We start from the raw sequence: 12,274 nt of genomic DNA, 5'->3' as shown, positions 1-12,274 counted from the left end.
ACTACCCTCCCCAAGCACGGCACCACTAGCCCCTGAGTATTCCGGCCAGATGATGCTCTCTCTGCTGGAGCTATCAGTAAGGTACATTGCGTCCTCGGGTCCTTGCCAGCCAGCTACTCCACTGAGGGCTGCCTTCCCTCCAGTTGTCAGGAAAGGAGCATCCTCCTCTGACCCAAGGCTGACCCCTCAGCTAACCTTGAGATCCACCCCTCCAGGCTCATCTAGGACCCCCCTCTATCAACCGCTCCTCTCCTTTCTAAATATTCATTCTCTTCTTCATGCCTGCCTTCTCCCTCTTCCCCACCCCTAGGTATTCACATATCTTCTCTACCTAAAAAAAGCCTCCCCTCAACTCTGCTCCCATCTCCAACTACCTTACTATTTTTAACCTTCCCTTCACAGCCAAACCTTTCCAAAGAGTCATCTATATGCACTCCCACCACTTCCTCCCCATCCACTCACTCCTCATTCCCCTGGGAATTTGAATTCCACCTCCCATATATGATTTAAACTGTTATTTCAAAGGTTACCAGTGATCTCCCAGTTTCCAGAACCAATGGTGTTTGTTCAGTCCCCATGTCCCTCGACCCTCAGCAGCATTAGGGCCTGTTGATCACCTATTTTTCTCCATGTGTTGTACTCTCCTACTTCTTCTCCAGCCCTTCACTCAAATCTACAGCTCTGTCCTTGGCCCTCTGCCCTTAAGTTTGTGTATGTTTTTCATTTATTATTTCATCTATTCTGATAGCTCCAGCCACAACTTCTTTAAGATATCTCCCAAATCTTTATTTCTGGCTCTGGCCTCTCTCCAAAGCTCCAGATTCTCTTCGTTATCCGCCTACTGAATCCACACCTCCCTTAGCTATTTCACTGACACCTGAAATGCAACATGTCCCAAAGCAAACTCTCCAAATCCTCTCTCTTCTCCTACCTCCCCACCACTGGTCCTCCTCTTCCCAACTCCTGATTTTCATTAAGTGCTCCTCCAACCTCCAAGACACTCAGGCTCTAAATTCTGGAGTAATCTTAGATTCCTATCTCTTTTTTTGACACCTCTACATCCAAGTTGCCAGCTCCTATAGACTTCACCTCCACGAGATCCCTCATATCTATCCCCTCCTCTCCATTCCTACCATGGCATCTCAAATTCAGACCTTCCTAACCTATCACAGTGGTCCCCTAATCTGTCCCTGGTCAGCAGTCCCTCCCCACTCCAATGGACCCTTATGGGGCTGCCAGAATTATCTTCCTGATTATGTCACTTTTGAGGCTCCCCAAAGCCAACTACAGAATGACCAAACTCGTTGGCCTTCCATTCAAAGCCTTCATGATCTAGGAACCCAGTAAATGTTTGATAAACAAAGCAATCCATCAACCTGCTCCCCACCCCTTTCAGAGTCTCATCTCCCACTGATCCCTACCTACTTCCTCTGAGTCACATAAACTGGACAATTTACTGCCCCTAAATATGCCATGAATGTTCACACCTCCTTCCAATGCTGTTTTAACCTGGGAACACAATGCTTTCTGTCTTCCCCATCCAAATCCTACTCATCCTTCATGTCCCAGCTCAAGGAGAAGTAACTACTTCCTTAAGTGCACAGCTCATCTGCCACTTTTCACTATTCTACTTGTTTAGCCCCCGTATCCATGTTCTCTAGCCAGTGTCCAGCTCCATTCTAATCATGCCATGAGGCAGATGGAGTGGAAACAAAGCTAATTCTCCAGCAGTTTCTTCTGTATGTCCCTGAATTAATTCCTCTGTCCTCCCAGCTGATTCTTTCTGTTCCCTCACTCCTAGGCAGACACGATTTCAAGCAGCTCTATTGATCCAACAGCTCTGTGGCTGTCAGTCATTTCCTAGTTATTTTGCTGCCAGTCACTTGTGCACAAAGGAGTGGCAGGAGGAGTCTGAACTGCACACAAACAGAGAAGGAGCAGGAAGGGACTGATTCCCTGCACCCACCTGAGGCTCAGCAGAAGCAAGACACTCCTCCAGATGGCATCAAGCCATGTGGCCCAGGGCCTGGGCAGGGGCTGGGTCACTGGCATTTTTATACTTTTGCAGAGGAGGAGAGAACAGGAGTGCCCTGATGTGCTGTAAGAGGATGCCCCATCTGGCCCCCTTGGAAAACCAAAATGAGAAGGACTGCATCTCTTCCTGGACTGGAAAGGTCCCATGGAGGTCAGATTAAACAAGATAATACTTGTCAGAAGAGGCACTTAGAGTAATAGAATGTTTGATTTAGAAGGAACTATCTACATATATTTGGGTAGCACTGTACAACTTATAAAGACCTTTCACATACAGTATCTTATGTGAGTCTCTCAACAGCTCTGTAAGGGAAGGGGGGCAGGAGACTATTATACTCATCTTACACAGATGTTAAAGTCACTTGCCCAAGTCATACACATAAGCAGAGACCAAAGGGGAGTGTTCACCTCCTGCTCTCTTGCCTGACCTTCTCAGCCTCCTTCATAGACTGTTTCTCCCCTGCTAACCCCTTAAATCCAAGTGCTCCCTGAGGGGGTATATTTATATCCATTTCCTTTCCTGCTCTATGTCCTTTCTTTGAATGGTTTTATATACTTCCATGGCACAGTATATGACTGAAGTAGGCACTTGATAAATATTTTTCAAAAAATGATTAAATGAATGAATGCAAGATTGCTGAGGGCCAAATTCTAGCCTTCTGATTCCATACACAAGGCTTCTTACACTCCATCATCTGCCTCTCTGGCACCCTCTCCCATCCCATGTCAAAAGGCCTGCCCAGCACCGTTTCCAGAGACCCCCGCCCAAAGCCTTTGTGATATCGCATTCACTTAATAATTAAAAGAGCAGGAGCAACAGGGCTAACTAGGATTTCTCGTGCTCCTACTGTGTGTCAGAGACCACTAGATGCTTCATAAATATTTTTTTCTACTCAGTCCTCTCAAACTGTGAAACAAGCTTTAGTAGTTCCATTTTGCAAAAGACTGAGGATGGGAGATCTTAAGTAGTTTACCCAAGATCCTACCCCTAGTTAGTGCTGACCTATCTAATCCAAAGCCCACGATTTTCTGACTATACAGGGTTTCTCAGCCTCTGCACTATCGACATCTTGGGGCTGAATAATTCTTTGCTGTCCTGTGCATTGTGAAATGTTTAGCAGCACCATTGAGGTCTACCCACTAGATGCCAGTAGCAAACCCTCCCTAAGCTGTGACAACAAAAAAAATATCTCCAGACATTGCCAAATGCTCCCTGGAGGGCAGAATTGCCCCCGGTTAAGAACCACTGGGCTATACCACACTGCCTACCTCCAGAAGTAAACTGCCAAATATCAGAAACAGAAAGAAACTTGAAAAGTCAAAGTCTTCATTCTCCAACATCTAAGAAGAACACCTAGCCCAACTGTTCTAGTGTTTTATTGAAATTTACAGTCAGGAAGATTTTTCTTACTTCTAACCTAATAGCTTCAGCTTATCCCAACACCTCTTTCATTCCCCAAAGGACTGTCAAACACAATTGGACAGAATGTGCCAATAAGAGTTAGTGATGACTAGTGACACAAGAATGAAGCAAAGCCTCCCAAATCTTACAAGGGTGGACCTGGATATCATTGATATGTTCTAAAATATATTAATAGTAGAAATAGCCTCTATAAATACAATATTAGAAGTATTAACAATACTCCCTCTCCAGAACCACAAAGTCCTCTCAATATTCCCCAGAAGTTCCCGAAAAAATAGTCAAAAGCCCAATTCATGATGGGTGAGGGTGGAAGAAAATCAAGAAGGGACAATAAGCATTGAATTAAGTATCACGTTACATTCTGGAGCATCAAGCGTAATGTCAAAAAGAGATGTTTTTCCTTTGCTGCAAAAGAAAGCTCAGGAAGTAAGAGACCACTTCCGTTTTAGGTTCCTGGCAATACACAGAGCAGGTGGTGATAATTACTCAAAGAATTACACATAAACATAGGTTATTTAAAAATCTCCCTTCTCTATGATCTAGACATGACAATAGTTTCATTCAGTTCGCCTGTCTGGGTAGGATGGTGTTATTATCTGAGAGAAAATGTAAGAAATCATACAGTGAATATCATCACCTAAATTAAACAACTGCTTACTTTTTGTCATGTTTGCTTTATCTGTATTGTAGGAAGGTGTTTTTTGATGAATCACAAGCTTTTAAAAGGTCTTCTTCCTTACCTCCAAAGAACAAATAATTTCAGTGGGGGAGACAAGCCCTACACATATGAAGGAGCCAAATAACAATACAATACCACTGAAGAAGTGAGAAAATGAGTGAGTGGACAGTGAGTGATAGGGTATTACTCAGCTATAAGTAATAATGGGGATATAGAATCTCTTATGTTCTCCTGGATAGAGTTGGAACCCATTCTACTATGTGAAGTATCCCAAGAATGGAAAAACAAGCACCACATGTACTCACCATCAAATTGGTTTCACTGATCATCACCTAAGAGCAATTTGGGAATAACATTAATTGGGAGTCGCTTGAAGCTCTGACTCGGGGTGGGGGGGAGGGCAATATACGTAACCTAAACTTTTGTACCCCCATAATATGCTGAAATAATAAAAAAAGAAAAATAAAGAGGTGTTCATTATGAGCTGTGAAGGCTCCCAGAAGAAGGTGGGGCTCAAGTCCTAAAGAATGAGTTGGATTTGGAAAGTGGTGGTGGAGGGCAGATGATTCAAGGAGAACATTAGTGGAGGTGCCTCTGGATAGTGAGGAGAGCAGCCTGGCTGGAGCTGAGCTATGGAGTATGGACTTGACCCTGAGGGCAATAGGGAGTCAATGTTCCTTCAAACAACAGGTAGTGATGTGATGAAAGTAGTGCTTTAGGAAGTGTAATCTGCCTGCAGGTGCAATTTGGAGTGGGGATAAGGGAGTAGATTCCAAAGGATGCAACAGAGGGCTAAGAAAGGAATTCATGAGAGTCACAACAGGGCCCTGAGGATGGACAGCAAGTGCTAGTTATGAAAGATAATCCAACAGAGTTTGTTAGAGGAGAGAGATTCCTCACAGACAATACCAAGGTTTTAAATGTCATGACGGGGAGTGTGAAGATGCCACTTATAGAATTAAGGAAGTCAAGGAAAGGAGCAAGTTTGGGGAGTTGGAAAGACATACAGAGTTGAGTCTGAGATTGGCCGAATCCCAAGTAACACCAAACACTTCAGTTGAAAATGTCTGGATTCACAGAACCAAAACTCAACAGAAAGACAAAGGTAGAAGATGTCCCCACACCAAACTCTTTTCATCTATCTTCTTAATGTTTTCCTTTGAATCTTAAAGAAAGAGGTTTCTCCTCTGCTCACCAAAGCTAAGCTCTTCCTTTTGTTAGGACACCTACTCTTATCTTATCTCTTCAGGTATCTAACTCAATAATCATTCTAGCCTCTTCAGTTTTTCCTCTCCACAAGCTTTCTCCTTGCCACATCCAAACCTGTGTGACTCTAATAAAAAACAAAAATTCCTTTTTTTGATACTAACTTCCCTTCTTGCTAAGTACACACCTCTTTCTCCTTTCCTTGATAAACTCTGCAAGTAGCTGGTTCCCACTCACCACCCCAAATCCCTCCTCTGAATGCCTCTTCTATCCTGTGTCCCAGAGCACGCAGGGGCCTTCTTTTATCATGCCCCAGAACTCCTCCAGCTCAACCCATCTGCAGCCTGTCATCACATCAGAGCCCACGCTGACTCGCTGGGGTCTCCAAGATCAAGTCTCCTTTGCTACCATTTCTGCAATAAGGATTTCTACCCCCAAATCTAACTTTAGCCCTTCCTCTTCTTCCTCCACTCCTTCCCTCAGAGAGCTGGTGCCTTCACAAAGCTTCAGCTGCATTCAGCCTTCCAAATCAGCATTGCCAGCCCTAAACTCCTGCCCATGCTCCTGTCTTGAGTCCCACATTTCCAACTCCTGACAAAATAACTCCATCTGTATGTCCCTCAGTTGCCCCCAATTCTTCATGTCCAAAGCAAACACCATTATCTACACCGCAAAACCAGCTCCTGTCTTCAACCAGCCCACATCAGTGAGTGGGATGCCGTCAGTCCTCCAGTCTTCTTCAGCTTCTTCAGTTTCCTCATGAGCTTCATTTTCCTCTCCCCCTATCACTGGTTTGTCAACAAATGCCCACATTCATACCTCTAAAAATGTCTCAGAGTCATCTCTGACTCCCCATCCTTTCTGCCACCAACCCAGACCAGGCCCCTCCCCATCAGCTCTGGATCACCTTTGCATCTCTCTGCATTCCTTCTTTTGTTTTTCTTCTCCACCTTATCAGTCATATTACCCCCAGATTAACCTTTCCAAACACCACTTTCTTCATCATGTACCCTTGCTCAAGAATCCATAGTGACTCCCTATCGGCCCGAATCTAATCCAAACTCCTCTCTTGGGCTTTCAAGACATTCCCTGTTGGCCTTACCCTACTTATCCAATCCTGTTCCCCATTTCTCACTAACATACACCTTCCCTTCTGGCAACCTAGACTCCTCAAGGCCTCACCATGGCCTCCCACCCCCATATGCCTTTGCCCACTCTCTACTCACCCTTCAAGGACCTCACTTAACAACTAACTAATATCTAATTGAGCAGTAATTGTCAATCTTATTCTAAAAATTCTTTCAGAACAGAGACCACTTTGAATATTTCTTTTGTGTTACATAGCACCCTGGACAGCAGAAGGCTCCCAGTAGGAGTTGAAAAGTTCTTGTTGATTGACTGGTCGATTGGTTTCTAGTTCCAGTTATAAGTTTCCATGTCTCCTCTCCTCTGTCTCATAAATATGATCAATAAAATTATTGTAACACATTTTCTCAGGCTTTGGACACAGAATTCCTAGGAAGACAATCTGGAATCTACCAATCTATAAGAATAGTAGACTGGGGGCAGGGATCTGTGTCCATGTGCATGCAGGGAAATACGATTTAGGGAATCTATAAGAATCTACCTTAATCAGTTGGTCAAGAGAACTGAAATACCAATATAAGCAGAAGAGGATAAGTAAGGAGCCAAAATGACAGAATTATTCAAAACATGTCTAATTAGAGGTACAGTATGCCAGGGTTTTGACAAAGCAATTGCCAGTCTGGTTTTTATGCATGCAAAATTTCTCATCAGAAAAAAGTGGGCAAGTAACCCTGGTGCTAGGGACTTTGAACATTTGTTTGAAGGTTTCTCAATTGTTCAGTTGAATAAATTTATAATCTATCTAGCCTCCCAGGTATAATGCTATGTTCCATAAAGATGGGGAATCAGAAAGGAGAAGGTTCAGAAACATGGCTTTCCAGACTTAAGAATCCGCAGCAAGAGCCTAGGCTAGAGACCAGAAGTGAGGTGAGAATCAGGGAGCAGAGCCTACAGAGCCATGCAGGGTGGGTGGTGGTCCTAGCCTTACCCCTTCTTGCAACTCATTACAGGTCTTCAGTCATTTCCAGTCTTATGTATTGAGGACTTAGCCTTTCTCTGATTCTAAGTGCATATCACACTTAGCGCCCCCTCAACCGGGCTGCCCAAGAAGGAAGAATATCCCGACATAAGGGTCCCACAGAAGACTGACCCCAGTCTGCTATTTACTCTGTGATTTGAGCCAGGGCTAGACAATGTAAGCTACACGTTGTGTTTTGAAAGGTCCTGGGAAAAGTAACACATTGGACCATTATAGGCCATTAACACCATTAACACTGTATGAATTCATTGTCAGAAGTAAGTAAGCCTGCAGAAACTGAGCTCTGCTCAGGGGCCTAGGACAGAAAATGAACAGGATCTTGTGTTCAGATGGTAGGAAAGGGCAAGGAGAAACAAGTGCCAAAAGATGAAACCAGGGTCCAGAAAGGAAAAACGGGAAGGCTCACACTTCAAGATTCCCACCACCACCCAGAGCTAAGAAAATGCAGACTTTTGCTCCAGCTGGAAGGCAGGGGGCTCAGCTGGACCCTCCTGGCATTTCTGGATATCACTTAGCCCCCAGAAATTCTTCCCTAGATTCCAGATTATAAACTCAGGTCAGGCACCTCTTTAGAACCTGCGCTTAGGGAGCTGGGCAGTGTGTGTGTGTGAGAGAGAGAAAGGGAGAGAGAGAGAGAATGTATATACAGAATCCGATTCTGGGGGAGAGGAGGGAGGGAAGGAGGGAAGGTGGCTGAGCCCTGGGAAGCAGGATAGGATGGCAGGGGCTCCCTCTGATTTCCCCAGGCCCTGGCATCAGCTCCTGTCCTCCAGTTTTTTCCTCTCCACATCAACTAGAGAATGAACATATGGGCCAATCAAGTCTTGACTTCCAAAGCCACAAGTCCCTCCAACAAAGCACCCCACCCCCTTCCCTAGAGATGACCTCCAGGGCAAGGCAAATGGGGTTAGAAAACAGATGGATGTGCAGAGACCTTCCAGAGCTAACCTGACCCCTAACCCCACCAGTTCATGTCCTCTCATCCAAATTTCTGAAAAGCAGAGCAGATGCATGGGGCCCCCATAACTTGTTAGACTCCTTGGGACAAAGATTCCAGACAAAATGGTTCCAGACATGTGGGGAAATGGGGAGCTACACATAAGAAGCTGGTGGAAGCCACAGGTACAGAGGAGATGGGGAATCCTCCGCCATCAGAGAAACAGGGCCACAGGTGGTGGAAGATGAGGGTGGTCAGCGCCTGTTCTGGGGAAGGGACTATGTAGCCAGGGAACAGGAGGAGCTATAGACCTAGGGCACCCGAGACAGCAGGGGCGCAAAGAGCTAGAAAGACATCGCAGGGCTCTACACATCACAGGCAGGCAAAGATTTGGTGGGTGTGTGAGAGGGACGCTAACTCACACTTCCAGGAATGAGTGATTCTTATGAAAAGCTCATCCGTTCCCAGAACTGGAGGAGAGGAGGACAACGAGGAGGACCGAAGCACCCACCGCCCTCCGAACCGGGTCTGCCTCCCAAGTCTGAGGCGCCCGCTCCCCACGCGCACTAGGCATGATCGTTCTCGTCTGCCCCGCTCCTGTCAGACTGCAGCCTGCGCGTCTCCGGGTCCCCCAGTCCCTCTTCGCACACCAGGGCCCCGGGCTCCTGGCTGGGAGGAGGCGTGCCGGCCCACGGCGGCCGGGAGCCCAGCTGACAGGACGGGGGGAGGGGGCGCCGAGGGAGGGGCCGGGGACGCCGGTAGCTGGAGCGGTGCGCTGCAAAGTGATCCAACATCGCCCCATCGCCGCGCTCCGGGAGAAGGCGGCCCGAGGGGACCGCCTCCCGCCTCCCCAACACAGACTCCGCAACTGGGGTAAATGCCGAGGGGCGCCGAGCTCCCAGCCCCCACGCCCTCCCCAAACCGCAACCAGCACTGCCATATCAACAAGAATCTGGGCAACTCCAGCCCCGACGACGAGGGGGGACTGTCCCCCAACACGCACGCCCGGGCAACAGCCCTCCTTCCCCAAACTTGTCCGAGACGCCGCGTCCAAGGCAGTAGCCTTCGTCCCCGGGCCCCGCGCCCAGTCCAGCTTACCTGTCCGGAAAAAGGCGTCCACGTCCGAGTCGGCTGCTCCTCCTTCCTCCGCTGCTCCCTCCGGGGGGTTCATGACTGGGGAAGGGCGTCCGCGGGCAGCCGGGGGCCGGCGAAGCCAGGGGCCGAGGGCTGCTCGGCACCCGATGGGCGAGGGCGCGGGGCGCAGCGGCCGCAGCCCTGGAGCCGCCGGCCGCGGGGCTTCGAGGGCGGGCGCTGGGGCGGCGGGGCTGGGGCAGAGGACGCCAAGCCTCCCTCAGGCGGAGACGTGCGGCGGGATGGGGGCGCCTGCAGCCGGCTCCCCCATGGTACCCCTTCCCCAGGGCGCTGGCCGCCTGCTGTCTGGCCGGGCCCGGGGCCCGGGGCCAGGGTCCGGGCTGCCTGGGCGCCCGCTGTCCCCCAGCAGCGGCAGCTGGCTCTCCTCCTCGCCCGTCTGCCCGTCTCTATTGTTCAGCCCTGCTCCGCTCTCTCCTCTTTATTTTTCCTCCTCCCTCCCACCCTCCCTGTCTCCCTACCTCCTCCCTCCCTCGCTCGCGCGCTCTCTGGCTCCCCCTCTGGCTCCCGCCGCTGCCGCCTCCCCAGCTCCTCCCCCGGCTCCCGCTCCCTCAGTCCCGGCCAACAATGACCCGGGCAGCGCCGAGCTGAGCCGAAGCTCCGGCCGGGCCGGGGGCTCGCTGTGGACCCCCCGCGGCGCCGACGCCTCCCTTCCCCGCGGCCCCGCGCCGGCCTCTCCGGGAGCGGAGCCCGAGTCCCGAGCTATTGTTCGAGGCCACGCTAGGCCGGCTTCCTGAGCCCCGCAGGAAAAGCCCGGGCGAGGAGGCGGCCGAGGGGGGCGGGGCCGCCGGGCGAAACCCCGGCCGCGGGGTGCTCGCCGGCTCGCCGAGGGGCTCTGCGGCCCGAGCCCCCGGGGGCCCGGCTGCTCCCCTCGAGCCGTCGGTGCTCCTCCCGGCCCCACGGCCACCTCCTACGCCCCACCCCACTCCCAGGTGTGTGAGGGGAACCCCCAGCTGCCTGCCCGCCTTCTTCGGATCGGTCCCCACGCAGGACTGACCTGTCCCTAGAGAGGCTGGCCTTTCTTTCCCGCTCCTTTCTGACAAGCTCTCTCCTGTCTCCCTATCCTCCTGAGCCTCTCGCATTTTCCTCACCATCTCTCCATAGTTTCGCTCCTCTTTAGCTTTTTTCTCCCTTTCCCCGTTTCAGCGCCCCTTTAAACATCTCTGCCTGTCTCTGTGACTCTTTGTCCAGTTTGTTTCTTTTATGATGTCTGGCTGCCTCTCTCCCTCCCTCTGTCACTGTCTTGTCCCTCGTTTGTCTCTGTCCTGCCTCTGCACTTGGCCTGTATCTCGGCACTCCTCTTGGACAGCTGTCAAAACTCCCTAATCCCTGGGGCCCTCTCTGTTTTGTTCTTCTCCCTCGTGTGAATGGAGAGATCCAGTTGCCCAGGAGAAAGGAGGTGTTACAGCAAACTGAATTTCAATTAAAGTGGGGAGAGGGGCTGGGGAGAAATGGGGATGACTGCTAAAAAAGAAAGCAGATGCTGTATGGGGTAATTAATGCAGTGATTGTATTATGCCCATCAGTTTTTAAGCAATAATTAAACAATAATTAGCCAGTACTTTGTTTATAGTTCTAGTGACTGCAGAGCCCACAAAACAGAGGGTCTTTAGACCTGAGTACTTAATGTGATGTGTTGAGGGCTGTTTGCTGCTGCCTGGCCCAGACAGATGGAGAGGTGGCATCCTGACCTAATGTGTTAAAACACACCTAATGGAAAACAAGGTACTGGTCTAAAGTTGATGGCCTGCTACCCATCAGCCAGAAGCTCCTTGATTTGTTTGTCTCTGGAAGCCTGCCTGGTTCCACCTCTCTCTTGGGGCCAAAGCACCTGGGATCTTTCCAGATTCACCAAATGAGTAACTCTAACAACAAACAAAATGAACTTAATAGGTTGTTAGTGAACACTTTCTGGCTTCCTGTACTCGTCACTTTCTTTACTGAATATCACAAATGGTCTATTTATTTTCACCATTAAAGAAAAAAAGTACCTGTCTCCAACCGTGGATACATCTATTAGACCTGTCTCCAACCCTGAGTACATTTATCAGACCTCTACAGTAACTCTGAGATGACAAGTTCACTGCCACGAGTGCTAATTTATCTGGCCATGATATCTTGAACCAGCTTAATATGCCCCCTTACCTACTACATTCTCTGACAATGAAAATACTTCTTATTTGTCTTTTCGAAATCTTCCTTCCTCTTAGCCCTGTGCTAACCCTTGGCCTGCCCACACGCGCACACACACACACACACACACACAGGTGCACACACACGCACACACAATGGCAGAACTGCTATGAACAGCTACCAATATGTAGATAAACAACCAGAGGCCTGGCAAGGCGTTAGCTCATCCCAATTCTGAAGAAACATTACATGTTTAGAGGAAGATTTGTATCAAAATCTCAATAGATGAGGACCAGAATGGGGGCAGACCTTACATTATGACACAGACTTTTTTTTAGAGGAAAGTTGGCAATTTCCATTAAATGTTAAATGTTCATTAATATTAGACAAGGAAGATTTCAGAGCAAAGAATATTACCAGGGATAAAGAGGGACATTTCAACTTATCAAGTGGACATAACAATCCTAAAAGCATTTGCATCTAATAAGAGAACTTCAAAATACATGAAGCACAACTGATAGGACTGCAAGAAGAAATAGAAAAATTTATAATTATATTCTGAAATTTTAATATCTGTATAACTCAATA

General features: G+C 48.7%; 1 protein-coding gene across 3 annotated transcripts in view; it reads right to left on the bottom strand.

Moving 5' to 3' along the window:
- The window catches only part of KALRN (kalirin RhoGEF kinase), a 639,384-nt gene extending 629,437 nt beyond the window's left edge, over positions 1-9,947 (bottom strand). For 2 of the 3 annotated variants that reach the window (XM_069475127.1, XM_069475129.1), the window contains exon 1: positions 9,503-9,947. In XM_069475127.1, coding sequence (XP_069331228.1) covers positions 9,503-9,575 — 73 coding nt within the window. In that variant the 5' untranslated portion in view covers positions 9,576-9,947. The remainder of the gene's footprint in view (positions 1-9,502) is intronic. The other variant, XM_069475125.1, reaches the window with a different exon arrangement.
- Positions 9,948-12,274: the final 2,327 nt, after the last annotated feature.

This window comes from Eulemur rufifrons, chromosome 7 (assembly GCF_041146395.1).
Source record: "Eulemur rufifrons isolate Redbay chromosome 7, OSU_ERuf_1, whole genome shotgun sequence".
NCBI classification, from domain to species: Eukaryota; Metazoa; Chordata; class Mammalia; order Primates; family Lemuridae; genus Eulemur; species Eulemur rufifrons.
The sequence above is the reverse complement of the archived record's forward strand: the minus strand, read 5'-3'. Positions and strand labels throughout refer to the sequence as shown.